Source organism: Dermacentor silvarum, chromosome 9 (assembly GCF_013339745.2).
Source record: "Dermacentor silvarum isolate Dsil-2018 chromosome 9, BIME_Dsil_1.4, whole genome shotgun sequence".
NCBI classification, from domain to species: Eukaryota; Metazoa; Arthropoda; class Arachnida; order Ixodida; family Ixodidae; genus Dermacentor; species Dermacentor silvarum.
In genome coordinates, this window is record NC_051162.1 from 128716251 (window position 1) to 128738417 (window position 22167).

The 22167-nt window shown below is 46.8% G+C and overlaps 1 protein-coding gene across 1 annotated transcript in view; it reads right to left on the reverse strand.

The window, feature by feature from the left end:
* Positions 1–1829: 1829 nt before the first annotated feature.
* The window catches only part of LOC119464287 (neuroendocrine convertase 2), a 201264-nt gene continuing 180926 nt past the window's right edge, over positions 1830–22167 (reverse strand). Inside the window, exons 7-13 of the mRNA XM_037725193.2 lie at positions 16470–16558; positions 15768–15943; positions 14214–14426; positions 13218–13318; positions 12283–12516; positions 8859–9023; positions 1830–7336 (exon numbers count right to left, since the gene is read on the reverse strand). Coding sequence (XP_037581121.1) covers positions 6988–7336; positions 8859–9023; positions 12283–12516; positions 13218–13318; positions 14214–14426; positions 15768–15943; positions 16470–16558 — 1327 coding nt within the window. The 3' untranslated portion in view covers positions 1830–6987. The remainder of the gene's footprint in view (positions 7337–8858; positions 9024–12282; positions 12517–13217; positions 13319–14213; positions 14427–15767; positions 15944–16469; positions 16559–22167) is intronic.

The following is a 22167-nucleotide window of genomic DNA, read 5'->3' on the forward strand; positions in this document are numbered from 1 at the left end:
CTTTCGACTGTTTTCCGTGAGTTCATGGAAATTAGTCGTTTTGAGAGTGTCAGAAGCGAATATTCTATGCTGAAAGTGACTAAGTGCATTAGCCAGATTTAGCGAGCCTCGCGTAGAGTATTATATGTGAGCCAATCAAAATACAGCAAATCCTGCGGTGTAATAAATTCACGGTCAATGTTTAAACGTTCAATTGAAGAGAGCACGCAGTGGTATGACACAAGCACCCTAGCCAATTGGCCCTAAGAGAACTGAAGTAATACGAACCACGAGTAGGACTTCCGTCTAAGCAAGTTATTCATTAACGTATTATTCTAATTCAGGTAGAATGGTTCCAGCGCTGTATAGGCCGCGCTCTAGTGACAGTTGCAAGAAACTCTACACTATAGTCTGCGCCCTCACCCTTTAAATCAGTGCTGTATTGACTGCCGTCTCTAAGCTCTGCGTATCTGTTGACACGTCCCCGAAATGTGGCACGCGCCCACAGATACAAAAAAAAAAAAAAGAAATCGAATGTTAGCGTCTGCAATACCTGTTACAGCACACTTATCAATGCGTTTCGAGATTGCAAGTTCTGGTCGGTCCCTAACTTTAGGATGTTAGACAGGGGACAGTGTCGCGTTACGCGCAACTTGCGCATGCTCAGCTGGACGTGCGAGTTGCAGGGTTTCGAAAGAAACGGCGCGCTGAGGCAACACCACCTAGATAGCACAAGGCCTGCTAACTGCGATTCCTGACGTCATGCCACCTCGACCGACTGCCAATAGAGTCTAACGGGGACTCTCCCGAGTAAGCAGCGGGGATTTCGACGTCACCGTTTTCGTCACGCCAGGCTTGGCAATGGAAATATCGGGCCCAGTAGCATGACGTCATAGACCGGAGTGAATAGGCCTTGTGTTATCTGGGTGGTGTTGGCTGAGGACGCTCCTGAGAGGCGGTGAATTGTTGCTCGTTTTTCGTCCGCTTGGTGGACTCGAATAACATCCGCTGACGGGATACGCTGGGAATTTGAAGCAACGTGAAACTAGCTGCGCTTGCGTACGCTGTGTCACTTTCATCGTTTCAATGTTTTCGGGTGCACGATAACGAAGCTACGATTTTGCAAGAAGAGCGACGTCACAGTATATGCACTGCAGTTATGTAATGTTTCTCGGGCATCGTTATTGAAACCTCAGCACCATGGTATAACGCACAAAAGGAAAAACAAAAATGAGGGCTTAGTTATTAAAGCTGAAAGTTGGGGATTTTGTTGCTGGAATAGTAGAGCACATTCAATGACGCTGAATATGACGCAAAGTGTGGTCTACTTCTAAAGGGAACACAAAGTATGCCACCATCAATTACATCTGAGATATGTGATCAATGCCTGCAGAATATTTTTTTAAAGCGTGAATACCTCCTCAGTTATCCATGTCAGTCACCTTCTCGTGACTCATTCTAGGAAATATTGTAGTTTTAATGCAATTAATTGTAGTTCGACGTTCCCTTTAAGAGTGTACCATACTACACACGATGGGAGCTGGTCATGTAGGTCGTTGTGCCGTCTCTTTGAGTGCTGTTATGTTCCACAAAGGCTTGGTTGTCCGATTGTCCGTACACCTATGCCTTGAATGTGCTATTCCTTGGCACTTTTGATTCAAGTATGAACGTCGTGGACTGATATGCTCGTATGCCCTTTCATTTTCGATACGTTTCTTGTCAACCTTCTGTATGGTAAAAAAGAAACTGAAAAAAAAAAACAAGAAAACTGAGGACACACTTCGAGATGTGTCAAGGATGTTCAAAATGTGTGCGCATCGACGCATCTGTCGATGACCGAAGAGTGTTCATTGCAATGGAAAAGAAAATGACTTTATTGTGCGTAATATTGTCGACACATGTTCACACTGATACCGTTTCAGTTTCCTCTGGTCAGCTTCCAGATGTCGACTGTACTTTATAATTTGCGAAAAAGTCTTGATAGTTGAAGAATGAAATGAACTTTTTGGTTAATAAATGATAGAACGCCGTCAATGCTTTGTCGATTCGCACTTGAGAATTGTTAGATAATTAAAAATATATATATGTATATATTTCTCATTTCTTCTCTTCCCTTTTTCTTGGTCGAATGGGATTCCTCTATATGCCCGAGTTTAGATGTGACATTTGAGCTTTACTCGTACATTTAGATTAGCTGTCTTTAATCCTCTGTCACTGTGGATCAACGTACAAAGCGACGCCACTGTTTTGCATCTGTAGTGGCGTAGCTTATATAAATCTCAACTAAACTGTCTTCTTCAAACACAACAACGAGAATGGCCACCTTTACGGAGTGCAGGCTTTCTCTTAAGAGCTGAATGAATCAATTAACTCGATGGCTATAGCTACAAAGCGAGTATTTTGATTCTAATTATCCTCTCGGATAAAGCAATACTGTAAGGGCCACATTTATAGAACAGGCTGGTCCACCAGCTCATAAGCAGCTCTCGTCTCTTCGGTCAACATACATTTTACCAATGACATCTTCCCCCTCCCTTTTTTCCTTTTCGGGAGGGGAGAGGGGGAGCTTTGGAGAAAGCATTGATGTCCTTAGAGCTGTACCAGCAACCCCAAACAGTCACATTACTTAGAGCTGTGCTAATTCATTGTAGACGACCTTTACCATTCGGACGTGTGCATTAATTGTAACACGGGCTTGGAAAACCACAAAATACTCGGCAAATCTTGTGTAGAACCTTCTTGCAAATGAGATCACGAAGCTGCTCTTCATCTCATGTGTTTACAGGTCATTCCACGGCTGCTGTAATTTTTAATCACGCTCGCCCACTCTTACTCCTCAGCGTACAATTAGTAGAATAGCGAAATTTCCGATCCTACGCTTCACAACTTCCCCCGGTGTTCGCCGTCGGGCATCACCAAAACAACACAGGGCGCCGCGGAAATCAGCGGCCATATTCCTCGCTGTTTGGAGCGAATATTATCGAAAAATAAAACACAACATTTAGTCCGCTATCAAGAGACACGTTTTCTGATTGATCATACATGTATATCGCAATTTTTGCCCGGAACACAAGGCCTTGTGCGAATGTGTCCGGCGATGCAGCACATCGTGTAGTCACCATCTCACGTCAACGAAAACTCACCAGCGCATCAACATCCAAGGTGTAATACTAAAATTTGCAACGGGCAACATAGCTAGCATCTAATTTCTTTACAAAGGGCTAACTACCTCTCAATGTACACATTTGTAGAATTTGTACGCCGAAATATTTCCGGTTATTTCTTCTCTCTTAACGCTGGTGTTGAAAAATACTGGCGAGCACAGGAACGTGAAAGCACTGTCAGCACAAAATAACTACAGTCTTTGCCAAAAGTACACGGGCCACAGCACTCTCTAGTCAGACTTGTCGCCAGGCCGTGCGGTTGAGCTCTCATCGCACTAGTAGAGCACCGAAGGCCAAGCGAGTGCTTAACGCCATCCTTTCACAATGCATGCAACTTTAGTTGCACGAACAGGACACAGATTATATGCAGGTCCATCGTTATAACGTTATATACAGACTTAGTTCAGTGCAACGCAGCACCTGAAGCTCTACGAGGCCTTCCAGTGCACATGTCAGCAAGTTAGTAACGTTCTAGGGATATTGAGCGCGTAGACTTTTATGGCAGTAACCTCCATAAAAGTTAAAATTTTCACCTTCAAATTTAACAGTTGTTTATTTAACTTAGGTAATGCTAACGGTCGCGTAGGTTTTGATGTTTCATTTATTTTTTATCACGTCCACATGTAGCATTGCTCGAAGTGAAATTTATAAGAACAATATATATGTTACCTATGAAATGATCCCGCAAACTTTACTTCACTCGCTGTTACCTTTACAATGAAATGACAATAGCGAAAACATGAAAAACAGCGCGGCTGTTGTCATTACTCTAGCTAAATAGTGTGGTTGTTATCATTATGCTTGACAACTGTGCCTCTACTTTAAGTTTACAGGTTGCCGTGATAAGTGCAGCACTTCCAAGCGAATTGTAGAGCAATCAGGGTAAACGCAGCAAGGACCATCACCAGTCAGCGTGGTCCTTATTTCTCGTATCCTGTTCGTGCCACAATTAATTTAGAAGCATCCCAGCAACTACTATGGTCGCATGTGTCGTGACCTCGATACTTTCGACAAAGACTGTACATTCAACATTGTTTCATTCTTAGTGCCGTTCACGAGGCAAGCAAGAGCCAACGCTCAAAACGACGATGCGATATTTTCCCTGTGGTTGCAAATATAATACACCGTTTTGTTCCTGGTGCTTCAGAAATACTTCTAGCCTGATATATTTTTCTCTCTATTCTGGTTTAAGCACACTCGAACTTAACAAATCGTTGTGAGAGACAACAGTAACAAAGTGAATTGATACAGAGAAGGAGCGGGCTCGGGCTCTGGAGAACGTGTAAGATATGGCGCACCCCAAGATTGGTCACAAGAATGCAGCATACCCTCGCATCTTCTCAAGCATACTGCCCCGCAAGTTCCGCAGCGCCACCATTAAACAACACAAGAGCTTGCACCCTTTTCTTTCTTCCACAACGGCGTGCTTTGCCGTAAGACAGCCGTTTTAGGCATGTAGAAACGTTGCCATGGTTATAAGGCGTACTGGAAAATGGCTTGGTACGCGCAGTGGTCGCATTGAACGGGGAACTAGTTTGATATGGTATTGTGCATTGTCACTAATGTGAAGTGGCCAACAAACTTCAGCATTATAGTATACAAGTTCCCTGACATACTAAAGCTTCCTAACGCATCGACTCAGCTGGAGTTTTAACTTTCGTTAGGGTTCCGTCACACAGACGACGATAACTGTGGCTTTGACGGCAGAATCTGGGGTCTGTTAACGAGGACTTTCGTGCATAGGATCTGTTCGTGATCGGTGGGTGCCTTGCCTGCCGACTTGGCCATCTAAACCTTTAGGGCTTACGCCCCGAATGCGCATGAACAGATCATACGACGGAACTGTCTTTACGAATGCCAGGCTTGGTGTAGCATAGCGGTTCCTACGTTTACAGGAACAGGTAATGACCTCCTGGGACAGCGAGTGATGTAAATTTGAATGCATGGGCCAATGGCAGGAAGATCCCGCAAAAAAAAAAAGAGTGTCGCGATTCTAGGTCGCAGTCTCTAAACTTGAACTTATAGCCTTTGATCCTTTAGAAGCTAGTATCACCTGGTGCAACCTAAGATATAACGTTGCTTGTTGCGAGTGCTGGTTTGAATGAACAACGCCGGCTCACAACCTCCATCACTGCCTTCAGCCGAAGTGACCGGGTTCTGGACTGTATTCAGAAGGCAAATAATCGCTGTAGCGCTCAGAACTTGCGGTGCTTCACGCTCTAAAAGAAAAAGCGGTGGGTTCACGCAAAAAGCTCGTCGAAGACCCTCTTGCAGACAAAGATCCTTCTGATTTCGACTACAGAGCTCAGGTTTGTTGGCGTCAGTGTGGAAGTGCACTGGCTCAAGATGGCATCACAGCGGATCACTTCACTAAGTTCGGTCGCAATGCATTCGGTGGTGATTCGTTATCACGATACGAGCTCCCCCTGTACCGAAGGCAGGACGAGTGGTCTGGATGCCTCATCGTCATCTTTCCGCTGCTGTCGGTGTACCAGGACAGACCGGAATGGTTTTTCCGGGCCGTATGGACAAGAGAAAGTCAAGACTTTCTAAGTCATCGATGCGTTAACTTCCTTTGATCTTTTCGTGGACGATAGACTTCAAAAGTAATTGCTTTTAGAAAGTTTATACACAACATAAAAAAAAATGCAAGAACATAAGTTCACAGGCTCTCTGTGGACGCCCTATAGTCTTAATCACTATTTGTAGAGTATGTACAGAAGGTTTTCCGCTTGGAGTCCATCATCGCAATTCGGTATGAAACGCTGGGAAGAACCACCTTAGTCTGTCTTGGTTCACCAGACAGCGTGGTGAGACCAGGCAAGATTATAGTACCGACCATGGCCGTGCTTGACACCACGCCATGCGCTTCGAATCACAAGCGGTGATGCAACACTCAAATTCAACGCATCTGATGTTGAAGGTGTTTAGAGCGCATCATGGTGTCTTAGGCACCAAGCAGAACACAAGAGGATGAAGACAGACAACGACATTGCTGTTGCATCATCTTTCTTCCGTGTTCTACTGGGTGCTTAAGACACCGCGATGAACCTACACCGCCCAGACCAAATTTCTGCTCTTTTTCAGAGTGCTAGTTCAGAACTCGCTTGGCCAGAAATGTGGGACATCAGGCGCACGGGACACTTGCTGCCCTTTCTCGGTGATCGTACGCATGGCGCTGCATAAATGAATGGACATCGGGATTAAAAAAAAAATCGAATCTCTCCAAACAACGCAGTTACACTGAGAATTTTATTGATATATGTTAAAGACCCATTTTGGAGCATCTCGGTCAAATTTAAGTTGTTTGGTAATAAAACTCTGGGTTCCCGGCACTTTGTTAATTTGAATGATTTATCCACTGAGGTTATCAAACTGGCCAGGAACTTGTTGCAAGCCAGTTTGATTGTTTTGTTGCTACATAGCTAGAAATTTACCGAAAGGTTTCCCAAATTGGTCGTTTCCATATATGAATCAAATTCTTATTGATAAAAAAATTTGGGGGGAGATTCATTTTTTTAAAATGCGATGCCCATTCCCTAACGTAAGGTCCAGCACGCGCCCGCCGAGAGAGGGCGCAAGGTGTCTCGCGCGCCTAATTTTCCGTATTTCTAGGGATGGCCGCAAAATGGCCGCCGCGCGTCCACTGACTGCAGCCAACAAAACTTGAGCTCTGTAATCCCGGTAGCCTTCAAGGTTCCCGGCCGGTTCCGCAGTACGCTCATTTTTTTTCCCTCGGTTCCTTGCGCGTCGTTTTACTGTCTCGTCGTCTTCGTCGTCTTGTTTTTGCTTCATTCCCGTTAGGCATCGTCCGGAGAGATGGCGTGCGCGGCGGAAGCCCTGTTCAGGGCCTCGACCTCGCTTTGAGGGCCGCGGCTCCTCGACGCGTCGACTCGTGGGCCTTCTTGACGATGGCGAGCTTGGAGTTGTGGTCGTGCGCCGGCAGGTCGACGTAGGGCGGGTCCCGGGTACCGTGTATCATGAGCGTCCACTCCTTGAGGAAGCCCCGGGCCTCGCCTTCGCCGTCGTCCGAACCGGAGTCCTTGGCGCCTCCGGTACCGCGGTCGATGTGCGCCTCGAGCGTCCAGCGACCACGCGGGTTCTCTCCCCAGGTGTGTGTCGTCATGAAGGGCCATTTGGTGAAGCCGTCGTGGCTGTCGTCATCGTTCGGTCGACGGCTCAGGATCATGGATCTGCGTGGCAGAAGGCGAGCACGCGTTATTATTCTGACCAGCATTGGATACAGTCTAACGCTAGCAGCTAAGATAACAGCTTCGAGTAATGCAAGTCATTGGGAAGACGTCTCTACGACTAGACGCCGCCTCTCATCGACAAGAATAAGCTAGGAAACGCGGGTAAATCACATCTGCATTTGAACGCTTTGCGTGCGCGAATTTTCGAAAAACAGAGCCGTAACTTACATCAAACGCGCATAAGAAAGTGTGACTATGTTTTCTTGTGTGCAGGCGACCTTCATCTTGGTTCTAATCATTCTGCTTTGATGCTATCTTCTTTGAACAGAAGCCTGCATCGTTTTTCACTTCGATGCTGTCTTGGCGAAGCTGCCTTTTTTACTGGCTACGTCAGAATTGGAAATAGGCTTAGGATAGCCGCCGTACGCTTAGCTGCCTACTTAGCCATCTGCGGTGAGTATTCGAATACAGCGTTAGCCTAGACGAATACTGCGTCAAAGAGCTAAGCCGCGTTATTGAGGCCCTGCAAACGACTCTCACTAACGCCAGCTGTTTCTTCCTTTCTTTCTACCACCTCGCTCACTGGCGAGTCAAGCATGAACTTATCCTGACACCAGGGACGCATGCGTAGTTGCTCCTACGAAAGCAACAGCTCGAAGACCTCATTAAGGGATCTTCAATTAGCGCCGGATTGCGTCAGCCCGAGCCCCTTCTGCCACCCTCGACTGTGGAACCCTTTCCACAATTCTCATTACGACGCTCAGATAGGCCACCGGTAACCTGTTTTGCGCTTCACAAGAGCCTCCCAAACTACGCTTCTCCTTCCCTTGTATATGTTTCCAGCTCTGCTTCGGGAATGCATTGAAATTGACTAGTGGGGGCGTGCACAATGGTTGCTGAAGAATCTACACAACGGCTGCGGAAAATACGTACGATAACACAAAGGGCGATCGATGCCTTGCTATTTGAGGTCTCGAGCCGGTTGCCTAAGGACAAAAAACATACCGAAGCAAATATTCGGAACTAGATGAGGCATGTGCATGCTGCAGCAAAGATTCGGAAACCACTCAGCATATCTTAATGGAGTGCGAGGTATTCATCCAGTGAGGCCCGTACGTAACGTACCCTTTCCAGAAGCGCTTGGGTTTAAAGTGTTAAAGTGGACGGAAGCATCAACCGGTCAGCGGTCGAGATAAACAAGAGACGTTCAAAGTATTGGTAGGAAAAAAAAAAAAGCGGGGAAGAGCGGACCTGATCTCTTACAGTCAAAGGAAGCGGCACAAGGTAGATTTGGAGGGGTAAAAAAAAAAAAAAGATTGATGAGATGCATGCAGAAATGCTAGATAAAGAACATGTATAGTATACCTGATTGGATCAGGCAGGCTAGGTGACCATTTGTCAACACCACGTTTCAAAGGGAATGCCATTAAATCATCAACATCATCATGATCATCATCATCATTATCATCATCACCGAAGACGCGGGGAGGGTCCGGTATTTAGCGCGGTGTCCAGTTCTTACCGCGTTCCAGATGGGGAGACCATGAAGAGCTTGACGTCTCCGCGGCGCGTGGCGTTGAGGGTGATCACGGCTTGCACGTGCTCGACGTAGTTCACCTCGGTGTCCGTACCGGCGCACGATTCCGTGTCCAAGTAGATCTTCAGGCTCTCGTTAGCCTTGAACTCGCTGCGCGTCAGAGAAAACGTGGAGAGTACGTGTGTGAAGTTGCCCGGAGCGCCAGCTTCGCATCTAGACCTGAATCCAACCTTCCGAAAATTGAGGGAACACATTTACACACTCCACCAGTCACCATCATCAGCCTATTTGTGTAAAGTGCAGGACGAAGGCCTCCTCTCCCAGCGATCTCCAATTACCCCTGTCCTGCGTACGGGGTAACATGGAATCGCTGGGATCTCCAGTTCCCCCGAGCGCAAGACAGGGGTAATTCTCACTGACTATAGTATATAAATATATGTTAATTTACAGTGAGCGAGAATGAGGTGCGAAGATGTGAACTAGAAACTGCCGGACGAGCGATGTTGTCGTCAAGAAGTTAAGATTCAGCGAGTTTCGGGCACACGCACATTAAAAGCGATGAGACACCCTCTGATCATGCATTAACTGGTCACTATACCTGTCAGAAGTGAGGCTACAACCAAGCAGCCCACCAAGTAGTGGATCGATCCGCATCAGATGTCACTGTTGGATTTCAGTGAACAACCAGTTATACGTACACCTTTGCACTTAACACCAATGCGCGAGCGTCGACCGCACAATGATGTCAGTGGCCTTGTAGCGGCGAGGGGCTGCGGTATCGACGATAAATCACCGGGCTGCGGTAAATCGGCCAAGCCGATTTCCGGTTCGAATGCATTCTGCTGTGCAGTTCGCTTCAGGAGTGCCCCTCGCTGATACAAGGCCTCTGACACGCCTTGCGGTCGGCGCTCGCGCGATATGACAAAAAAAAAAAATTGCAAGTGTACATTTAACTCACACGTATTACACGTTTTATGCGACATGGCAAACTAAAGCGTTAGATAACATGACCATTTGGCATTGTTCTTCATCGTCAGCTGTCATCCAGCTTGTAGTTAGTGCCTCACACTGCCCTCTCCAGCTCACTTGTCACCAGCTGCGAGCTGAAGAGGGCTGGTGACCGTGAGCTGTCACCAGCTCACTGTCACCAGCTAGCGTGACGACTATCGTGACTGTACTTTCGTTACACGAACCCGTCGCAATCGGCTCGACTGCAGAAGTCGGTCCGAGAAAGTTCGTCCCCGCAGTGTTGACACTAGTTAGTTTCTGGCGTCCAATTGTTTCCTGTCTGGATGCGAGCTGCCGAGGCGAACCGACAGTGTTTACATATGCCATGCCACGCAAGTAGACTCCGTTTTATACACAGCAGGCACCGCTACGAATACTTCTCTGACTGCGCGAATTCATGGCCAAAAACATATTGCGCGTCACATATAAAACAACAACAACAACGAAAACCATAGATATGAGTCATATAACTTATGTAACATTAATAGGAAGCTTTAGCTCGGGTGCTGCTAAGTACATGGGAACGCAGAAATCGTTTTTCTGGTCAGTCACTGCATCGATTTTGATAAATAGTTGATTTTAGATTAATTTTTGATGAGTTTAATGACTTTAATGAAATTTTGATAAAGCGTTAAAAGGAGGTTAAAAATTATTGACTGTAAGAAGCGGATTTTTCATTCAAGGTGTCAAATTTCATCCAAGAAATTGGTGTGAATTGTAAATTGACGAAAACTTAAGTTTCAAGTTTACAACTCTGTAACGCAGCAGTAAAAGAGATATCAGAATTCTGTTAACTGCATCTACCAATACATTTAACGTGGACAAAACTGACGTATTATACACTGCTCCAAAGAATACAAGTAATTTGTGAGTAGGACGCTTGCGAAACCCTCGCCAACATTGTAACACTTTCATGTACGCTGTAAATTCATATAGCAAATTTGTACGCTTTAGATGTTTTACCAGATGTAGCTAACACAACCGCGATATCTCTTTTTATTGCAGTGTTACGAATTTGTAAGCATTGTGTCCAATTTTGATAAGTTTACCAGTTCTGAAAAATGTTTTAAAAGATATTGCAGGCTCAAAATCAACATTTTGGTTCAAATATATAGTCTATATAATTTTTTTTTCTCAGACGTGCAACAAAGTTCATTCAAATATAGGCCCAGCGGTTATCTCATAAAAGCATTTCCGCGTTTTGCATGTATTTGAATAGGAAAATCGGGAGTTTGTGCCGAGCTATAGCTTCCTCTTAAGTCTGCCACTTTTATGTAGTGATCCCACTTCCGGGATCAGCGGCTACAATGCACCGCTTGCGCTCGCAGCCGAAATTTAGTGCGTCGCCTACTCGAAGCACCAAGGTGCACAAATAATACGTGACTTGATGTAACCTTCCGTCCACAAGTTGTAGCCGTAATATATGAAGTAGTTCTTCGGGAGAAAGCGTTGCAGATCAAGAAGAACTGCACAGCGAAACCAGCGGAGTGATACACTTGTATGGCTGCACTACTCACATAGCTTGCGCAGTGTTGCCTGCTGCGCATTGAAACGGAATGTAGTGCTGAGTCACCCCACTCCGCGTAGGAATGTTGAGTTGAGCTGAGTCGCCCCATTCCTCCTGCTTAGCCCGACCGGCAAGCGTTTGCATGAGTTTGGGAATTACCTTTCAGCCTCATAAATTGATTCAAGTCCGCGTCAAATCAGCTTTATTTTTCGCCAGCAGGTGACTCATGGCACACGATTGGGCAGGTAGCTTGCTAACGCGTTTACTAAGTCGTATTCGCTTCTCATTGCGATGGCCGACAGCCCTACTTTGACACTGGAGGCTGTGATGAAACAATCGCACATCTTCTGCGCATCTGGCCACGTTGCAGTTTGGAGAGGCAAGTGCTGTTTACCGCGCTAGTGTTACTAAACAGACGGCCACTGCCAGAACGAGAAATATTGGGAAAGCGGTCAAAACGAACATATGTGCTAGAAGTGGCTAGTGCGCTAGATCGCTCTCTGCGTAGTCATCTTTCTCCCTTTCTATCACTTTACATTGGTTTTCTCTTTCTCTCCAGCAACGTAGAAAACCCGAATTTGCGTAGTTATTCTCCTAGCCTTTCCCATATTTTCTCTCTCGCTCTCTCTGCGCGCAATCAGAAGTACGACCTGTCGCACCTACAACAGCGTTCAACAATTTTCCAGCAGATTCCCAAAGGTTCAAACATATGGAGCAGCCATCTTTCAGACGCGTCACATACAGTATCGGGCACCGTTTCTTACCTCGTCTAATTCCAGCTGAAAAATACATTCGAGCCAGCTCGACAAAGCCACCGGAATCATTCCCACACGATCCTCGTTTTGACGGGCCCCCTGTAATACGATTAGGGCGTTTCCTGCGTAACGTACGCACCTGGTCTTGACGTACGATCCGGCCTCGCAGTGGAATCTCGCGGGCACCGTCTTCCAGATCTTGGCGAGGGCCACCATGGCGCCGGCGTCCAGCACGCCGAAGCCGAACAGGTGGTTGAACTCGAGCCCGACGCCGTTCATCTTCCAGTGGAAGCGGTTCTTGCTGTCGTACAGCGAGTTGCGCTTCGAGGTGAGCACGGTCAGGTGCTGGATGTCCCGCCAGGTCAGCTCGGGGCTGCGAACAGAGCGAAGCTCCGTGTCCTTCATCCACATCGTCCGTAGTCATCGTCATCATTGACCCCCACTGCACCGCGAATGCCCTTCGCAGTTTTGCCCACCGGCGCCTGCTTCTAGTAATCCTGACGCATTCCTTCTTCCTCTAGCTGCGCTGTTTGCGTGACGCGTTTTCACGCTGCACGCGTGTTCGCAGCGGCAAAAGTGCACAGAGAATTCACATAAGGCAATGGAGCCACCGGAAGGTGTGCCACGGGAAGCAGAGGAATTCTTTTGGCATGATCCATCTGTCGCACGCGAATGTACAGAGGATATAATGCGTAAATGATAGTGCCAGTTGCTTCGCGGCTATCACGAACGTTGCTATCGTTACATGCAATACCTCCACCGATAATTCTATTTTCGAGGGTTGTCATCATCTAAGGAGAGTAGGCAATATCAACTCTGCATAATTCAAAGCTCGGTTATGATGCTGTGTGGTCCTGAAGAGCCGTCTGAATTTCAGTTTTCTCACTTATCTTAGGGACATGGTTTATATAGTTTTCTATACGTGCACATTCTGCAGAGTAATCGACTTCTTGGCGAGTTGTTATCTGTAATTGTAGCACTATATCTGAGTATTAAATATGCTCTAGAAAGAGCTTTGCCATGGTAAAACAGGAATGCAAAAAAGAATAAAATCAAACTGCTCGGATGTCTTACTTTGCTTCCAACGCGAGAGCAAACACACCGGCGGCTTCCGGTGCGGCTGCTGATGTCCCGGAGTGCGTCTTGGTGCATTTCCCGTACAGGTCAGTCGTGGCCTGCGTACCAGTAGTCGTTCGCACTTTAGAAGGAATTTCTGTTTTTTTTTCAGCTTTTTCTTTCTTGATTTAACACACAGAGTGCCCCTAAATGTTGTACTGCAGTTAAACAGCTTGTGATCAAAGAAGCACTGTGCACGACAGGATAAATGGGCGAACACTAAACACTAGTCTGTGGCGTGAAGCTTCGTGCTGCGGACCAGTGAATGCCAACTTCTCTTTCACGAGTAATCCTGCAGCTTGTTGGGTTTCCGCAGAATTAATGTCATCGAGAAAGATGTTGCGCTATATATATATATATATATATATATATATATATATATATATATATAGCGCGACATATTTCTCGGTGAATTTAATTATATATATATATATATATATATGAAACAAAAAAAAGAGCTTACAATATTCTATTATTCTATTTAAGACGTAACCACGATTTTGATTTACGTTTTGTAAAAAAGAAAGATATTATACTCTTAATTATGGTTAGCATACGAGCAGGCAATAGGGCAGCAGCGGGATGGCTAGGATAATTGATGAGGCGTTTTATCGCAACGGTATACGCGACATTCGGTTCCGAGTATTCAGTTGCCACTAAGAAGTTAGTCAAATGACAATAGCGAAAAGAAAAAAAATCCCAATTTTCCGACTACATGTTCAACCTGTGCTGCACAACCGAACGTTACTTAAATACAATGAGACCCTAAAGAGCACTCAATTCGGCAGGACACTCCATCCACCTCATTGACCCAGCGTCAGGATGGCGTGCCGAAATTTAATCGCGCGCACATCTCTTCACGCACGAAACGCAATTGGCACAAGCTATAGAAACGAGGCCTAGCAACGAGGGCGAGAGCCACGAAAGGAGAGCGCGGCGGCATCGGAGGCGTACCACTCCCGTGTGTGGGTCCTTGGCGCCGTTGCTGAAGGTGGAGGCCAGGGTCGACGAGCAGGACTCGTCGTAGTGCGCGTTCTCGCCGTCATTGATGGCCGAGTTGATGGACACGGTCCACATGGAGGCCGCGTATCCGTCGCAGTTACAGTCGTCGTCCTCCCCGCCGTCGCCCGACGCCCACACGTAGATGTTGCCCAGGCCGTGGCGACCCTGCGTCACACGCGAACAACGCCCGCGGTGATTTCGTCGCGCAATAGGCGAGCAGGTGGGCTTGCGATAGCAAGCTAGACTTATAGCGTTCGCACTGGCTCGCGAAGCAGCTTGTCTGAAGCCTTCCGAGTGTCATATGAGCCTCCGTGATGCCTCACAACGGAAAATGTTACTTATACTTACTTGCAAACTTACTTACAGCGAGCCATACTCAGCTTTTGCGTTAATTCATGCTCATCTTGTCTGAAAGATGCTGCGTGTCATATGTATAACCCCACAAAAAAATAAAGAATGGCGAAGAAGACGCCAAGGTGCGCACAGATACGTCGGATGCAACAGCTGCCATTTGCTAAGTCAATGTTCGATTGCACAACCAAGGCGCGAAGTATCTGCGCCTTGCTAGAGCAAGTTCTTCACGAGCACGTGATGCGGTGATTGACGGGCGAAAGCACGTGCCTCGGCAACACTGTGTACACGAGAGACATGAGAGCTCGCCACTACAAGTCCTTTCTGACGCAGTTTTATGCGAAGAACCTTTAGTACTGTTTTCTGGGAGGAGGCGGGACAGAAGGCTTTGCATCGGAAGAGGCACTCACGTAAATACTCGGAAACTGAGAAATTGTTTTGTTAGGCATCTATTGATATTGATTTTGATAAGGTTAGTTGTATTTATAGAAAGGAAAATAGTAATATCGTGCTCCTCCTCATCCGTGCCTCTTCCACTTACCTTCTCACTCACGATAAAGGTATGTAGTAACATAGCGCATTCCCCCACATACATATAGGCAAATAAAGTCATAAGTACCAGTCTAAATTGTCTTAGTGGTAATCTCTATAGTCGGTGACAACCTGAGAATTAAATGGTTAAGTGCACGTTGTCCAACTCAAACACAATTGGCATAGATGCGCTAGCCAATTAAGTTCGTCAGGCGGCTCCGCGCATTTGAAACCCCTGTTTCCTGTAGATCAGTCTTCGTGTCACTGGCTTCAAGAAGAAACCTCAACGTTCGGACAAACTTTATGTGGAGTCCTGATATCACTGTGCAGCGAGAGGTAACATTTTAGCTCGAAACAACCAATTTTTATTTTCCAATAATCCTAGCATTTACATTAGCAAAACAAGGCCATTAATTAGCTGTCTTCTGACTCAAGATGGCTTGTCTCTCTTTCAGAGTTGAAGAGCAGCTGCACTGCTTTTTGTGGGCGGATATTGCTTGTAATTCTTGGGTTACCACCGACTATAGTGTTTTTTTTTTAAATAAATGTATTCCGCTTCCTGCACTTTACCAGTGCGTTACAAGCTGGCTATCCGTGCAAGGTGCCTGAAAGTAAAATGTGTACCTCGTTTACTCCTCGGACAATCGCCCGCATAGTGGCGTTGCGGGGTCCGTCGACAGTCTTTCCGTCGTCGGTGGGTCCCCAGGAAGCGCTGTAGATGTCAATCAAGTTGGGCTCGTGGCCCATAGAGTTTGCCTCGATCAAGTCCGTCATGTATGGCTGGTCCAGCATACGGATGCCTGCACACAAGCGTAGCCGTACCATTTGTCACGTCATCCTCCTCCTCCTCCTCATCATCATCATTCATTATACCTTAAAAAGGGTTCCAGTAAGGCATTACATAAAGGCGGAGCAAATACAAAAAGAAAGAAGTCATAAGCACACGAGGATACAGGACAAAAAGTTGAAAATATAGCGATAGTGTCACAGAGCAGACGAACCTTTACAATTCACTCAACACTTTTACAAGAAGACTCCCGAACAACATTACGTCAACTTCCGACACTCAATTGAGCCACTATACATACCGCCATCCTACCCCCGGCGGACTGCCTCGTAAACACACACTAGACTGAGAGTCACAGAGCTTAATACCCTTAGCCCGACTCCTCCTAAACCGTCCCCGTTCTTGTCCATCCTGCGCTAATTGTCTCTCCCGCTACGCGAACGTGGAAAGCCCGTTTCCTTGCCTCACTGCCACGAGAACGCCTCACCGGCCGACTAAAGTGAGAAAGCAAGCAAGCACGCAAAACACAGCAAGCTCACCTGCCACCTTAGAATCGTAGGCGACGCCAACGCCGCACACTCCGTTGTCTCTCTTGGCGGAGACTTCACCGGCACAGCGTGTGCCATGACTGCGAAGATTACAGCAGAAAGAAAGAGCAATTGTCAAAGTCACGGGCCAGAACACTTGAGCGCGCACGGCGCACACACAATTTACGTAAAACATTTTGATCAATTTGACTTCTGAACCAAACCATAATGGCAACGATAGCTGAGACCGACGAGTGCTACAGGATCAATCAAAGGAGTCATGCCGTGACATCCTCAACCATGATCAGTGTAGTACGTTTCTCATCTGTGGCCAGCACCATGCGCTACACCATGCGCCAAGTTTCATACGGTGAGCGTGACATAGGTGACGTGCTATCAGCCATGTAACCAAATGATCCGCAGAAACATTCACTTGATATATACATACATGTATATGTGCTTTATAAGCAATCGAATAGTAACTGTTCGTCGAGTAATGCCCAATCGATGTTTTAAAAAAAATGTTGAAAGCCCGTTAATTTTGCACGAGACATCACATTGCTAACGGAGATATAAGCCACTCGCTGCTCTAAGAGCCCCTGCTCTTTGACAACTGAACTGAGTGTATTACCTAACCTAAGCGCGCTTTGGCTAATAAGCTCTTCCCGTCAATGTTCCACGGAAATGAAAAAAAAAGAAGGGTGGTTAAAATTCATAGTAATACGGTATACATCGTTCCTTAATCGCGAAGCTAAATAGCCGTGGTCGTCTCTGACCAAAAACGATCACGTTGGCGCAGCCAGGCGACCTGTAAACTGCAGTTCCTCAAATTGTTGGATCGTTTGGGCCATGTTATTCTGTGCCGTCGTCCCAGGTATCAACAAACGTTGTGGTAATGCGGAAAGAAAAACGGAGTTCATGCACCATGCCGGGGGCGAAACTGCAGATTAAAATCGTAGATGTATTTTTTTTCTTTTTTTTTGCGAGCTTTTCTTGACAGACTCACCGCGGTGGATCAGTGGCTATGACGTTATGCTGCTGAGCTCGAGGTCGATCCCGGCCGCGGCGGCCGCATTTCGAAGGAAGCGGAATGTGCGAATGCTCGTGCACTTACAGATTTAAGTGCACGTTTAAAGAACCCAGGCAAGTCAAAATTTATTGTGCTGCCGTTTTTAAGTACGTGGCCGGCCCTTGGAGGGAAGATTACGGTTAGATAACAAACTGGCAGAAGATTAGAAATTATGTTCGTATTCCTACGAAATTTCAGTCAAAGGTTTTCCTGATTCCATGCGATTCAGTCTCGTTAATAAAAGTTTACACCTTGTAACGAATGTCACAATCTAGCCTTGTACTGCGAACTGGCGAGATCCACTGAACCACAATATTTCTCTCACCGACATCGAGGGGAACATGACCTGCCTGTGTGTTGTTCTGGGTCATTAAACCCATATATATGATTTGATTTTCGGTTGCTTCGTGGAGCTAGCAGATATATCCGAGTGCAAGCAAAAGAAAACAAAAGCAAGAAAACCCCGGGTTTCTGTCTTTTGTGCTATCACTCGGTGGCAAAAATAGTTTTACTGGTTTCTACTTGATGTCGCGACACTTCCGATGTCAGTAAATTCTGGCCACTCAAAAGGAGCGACACTCTTAGAACACTCGCTAAGCGGAGTTTGTGGCAAGTACAGATAACTCTGCAATTGGGTACTGCCACCCCCAATACTTTGGATCCCTCCCTTCAGCTTGCAATTCTAAAGTTGAAGAAAGGACGGGACTGTATTTTCTGAACTTTGTCTGAACGCAGGGGATGTGTCGTCCATATTTTCGTACTAAACTGCCGGGCGCAAAACAACCCTGAGTAACGTCCTTCCGTGGCCCGAGAGGACTAAAAAAATAGATCGTGCACTCTAGCTTGTTGGTATATAGACAGATAGACAGACAAACTGTATTGGTAGCAAGTGAGTTTGGACTCCTCTGGGTCCCTGGACCACCGCGCGGTCCCACACGTCGAACCGCGGAGAAAACCCGCGACGCGATTTTCGCGGCGGGAGAGGAGACCGGTAAACGGGACACACTATACGACACGCTTGGGACAAAACGCGCCGCTCCGGGAGTTCGCGGATCGGTCTCAGCGGCAATGCGTCTTACGAACTCCGCGATGGACACGACTGCACGTCGGTGTACGCGTTCCTGCCAACTCCCCAAGCGATCGAGTCGACACCGTAACGCCACGCAGGGTCGCATTTGGCGTCGCGCCGCGGAGGCAGCAGCACTAAGAGGCAACGACTGCAGGCAACGCTGTTAGCCTAGTTCTTGCCGGCTCGGCACGGAACGCGAAACACGAGGCGGCCGAGAATGAAAGAAAGAAAGAAAAAGGAAAGAAGTGGGAACAATGCACACAAACATACACGTGCAAGAAAGAAAGAATTAAAAAAATAAGAAAGAACGTTTTCCGCCGGTTGCCGACGACCATTAGGACCCGGCTTCCGTGTTCGAACGGGCACCGTTCGTGAGAGGAATGACTAGCGGCGTTCCCAGTGCGGGCAAAATGAAGAAAAACAAAACAAAACAACAACAACAAAGAAATAACGACACAGCGTAGGTAAATAAGAAGACAGAAAGACAACAACATCAAACAAAAAGAACGAAGGAAACGAAAAAGACAAAAATATAAGTAAAGCAAGAATGCAATAAAGAAAAGTGGATGAAAAGAAAAGAAAAGAAAAGAAATAGAACGAACGAACAGGACAGAAAATAAAACGATGCATGCGAACGCAGAACGGCAGAACGAAAGGCAAGACGGATCCACGACGAGGTGAAAAAAAAAAAAAAAAAAGCAAAGACGAAGCCGGTGCTAGAGCAACAACGAAACCAGAGCGAAGGTGAGACGGGATGCAAAGAAAGCGTGGTAGAAGAGGAAGAAAGAAAGAAGACTTGGATAAAGGAGCAGCCGGCAGGTATAATGTAGATGTAAAGGTAAGACATATGCGAGCGAAGCAAACAGGCACGATCATTGTTTCCTTTGAGGAACACAAGCGATGCGCCCAACGATCGACCCTGGCTCTGCCTTTCGGCGGCTCCGTCTGGGCGGCCGATCAAACTTTCCTGCTACGTGAACAAACAAAGGGAGAAAGCGGGTTAATGTACAGCCGAGCCACGAAAGATAGAAGGAAAGAATGAAGGAAAGAAAGAAAGAAAAATAGTCCGGCTCGCACAGTCGGGTGGCACTCAAGGATGAAAGAAAGGTGGGCTTGTACAGTGGATATCTCTGGGAATGCGTGCACACGCAGGTACATTATAAACAGGCTGCTGGCTACGCTACGTGCCCTCTGCGCTGCATGGCGTCCCGCTCAAAGTGGTGCAGCGTAGTCGCAGGCGCGGCTGAGCGTTTCCTGTTCAACGGCCGAATGCACGAATGCCGCGGTCGCCTCGCGTAAGAACGTTCCGTGTTGCGCCGGCTACATGCGGTTACGACCAGCTGGGATGCCCGACTGGCTTCTCATCGGTTTAACTGTCTGGAAGGGAATATGGCATCAGACTTGCCAAAATGTGTTCCTCAGGCACTCTCGCGAAGCATCGCTGTCCCCAATTTTTTGCAAGGACAAATACATTTAAGTTACCTTTTTTTTTGCCCTGAACTGTTGCGGAGTGGAATATATTGCCTGCACTTGTAATTGGTATACAAATGACCTTGTTCGTGAATTGAAGCGTTACTTCCGAGATTGCTGATTCATAAATCTATTACCGTGTCTTCGTTTCTGTTTTTTGGTTGTGTTATCCTGTTACCGTGTATTTTGTATGGCCCTTCCTGCTTAGACCACACAGTGGTCTGCAGAAAGGTAAAACAAAAGCAAAAAAAAATTATTCACAAAAAATACTTCTGCCACGGTGGCTCGGCCGCTGTGCCGGTTATATTGCTGAGCACGGGGTCCCGGGTTCGGTTCCCTGCGGCGCCGAATACGTTCCGATGGGGGCACAGCGAAAATATGCTTGCGAGATTTCAGTACAAGTTATACCATGCGGCGTGGTCTGTGTTGTTCCGGAGCCCTAACATTATGGCCTCTGTCCTAACCCTGGATACGTTGTTTTGCGAGTTGCACTGATTAAGCACCTCAGTGTTCTTATGTTAAAAAAATACAGCAGATCCAACGAGTTGGAATCTATATGCAGCGAAGCTTTACGAGTGCATAAAGAGTCGAAACACGAGTTTGCTTTTATTGAATGTCCGCACAAAGTGACACGGAAGGCTTTATTAAGGCATTGTAGAGAGGCTAATGCAATGACGCCGCTACCGCGGATGAACGAAGGCGAGCTTTTTGGTTATTTTATTTCTTTCTCCCGCACGGCCGGCGCCGCCCCTACCGCGGGTGCGCGGAGGAGAGCGTCATCTGGTGGTGGTGCAAGGAACCCAGCGGCGCGCGTCCTCCACTGTGATTGGTTGGCCTATTCGGTTAGAGAACAGCCAGGCCGCAGCACCCACTGTCACGAAACCCGGCGTGGTTCCCAAAGAAACGCTTCGCTTTTAAAACTGTTGAATCAATCTTGTGTGTTTTTAACTGTTGTTTCTCAACATCCCGAATCGAGTGACCCTTCGCAGGAGCCACCGATGAAACTGCAGCGCAGTCGCTGCCCTGACGAATACAAGTTCCCTCGTCGAAACGTTAGCTCTAACCGGAGGCATCCCTCGTTCGACCCACTCGGTAAATTCTAGTATTCCTCTTTCTCCGAAGTTCTGTTCTGTATGGTTTTACAGAATAATGTTAAATATCATTGCAGGGACACGGAAACCGCAAGCATACGATGACACGTCATCAGTGGCAGGAAGAGAAGTGCGAGTTGTTTTCTGTGCGCTGCTACAATGAATGCAGTCGAAGTATTCCTTTCCTTCCCAATTTTTCTCGAAGACACCCCATTGAAACGTCACGTTTCAACGACCCGCGTCTGTAGGCGACGTTGGAGAGCGGCCTTCCTTTGTTTCGCTGAAGTTCCGATCGCAGAACAATGGACCATTTTGCAGAGTAACCAAGCAGAGAAAAAAAAATAGAAAAGTGTTTTTGTTCGGTTTCTTCCGCTACAGCCGTATCATCATGGAGGCTACATGAAAATGGCGTCGTTGGACAGAGGTTGGTTCCATGAGGTTGTTGACCGCAGATATAATAAACAAATGCAGTAGATGGTTGCCTTCGCTGACGCATAGTTGGCTATCAAGTTTTACCACCGTACGCTCTAAACACAGTAACTTTTAGTGTAAAGGTGCACACTTGCCCATTTTTTGTAGGTAAGCGGCGTTCATCATCGTAAATGATGGCAAGATCCACGTGGGTTTGGATGTTGTGGCTATTTTCCGTTAGGTACCACGCTAAGAAAAATGCGCAGGATTAATATGCGCCTTACCAGCAGCACGAGTAACGTTGAACATACCACCACACTACATCTGGCGGTGAAAGTATACATAGTACTAGCACATGTAAATTGTATTTATACTGATGTAAACTTCAGGCCTCCGATTAGCATTACTTAAGAGCAAAGATCGCCAGTTTCCGGGGTGGGGAAATGCGCGTACAAATCTTACCCGATTCAAGTTGGAGTATAAGCCATCAGCCAAGTATGCGATGAGCTGTGCGACCTCGGCCCCTAATGAACCGACATCAGCTAAAAATAAATTTCGGTCGTTTTACGCGTCAGAAGCACGGTCTGTTTCTGAGGCGCG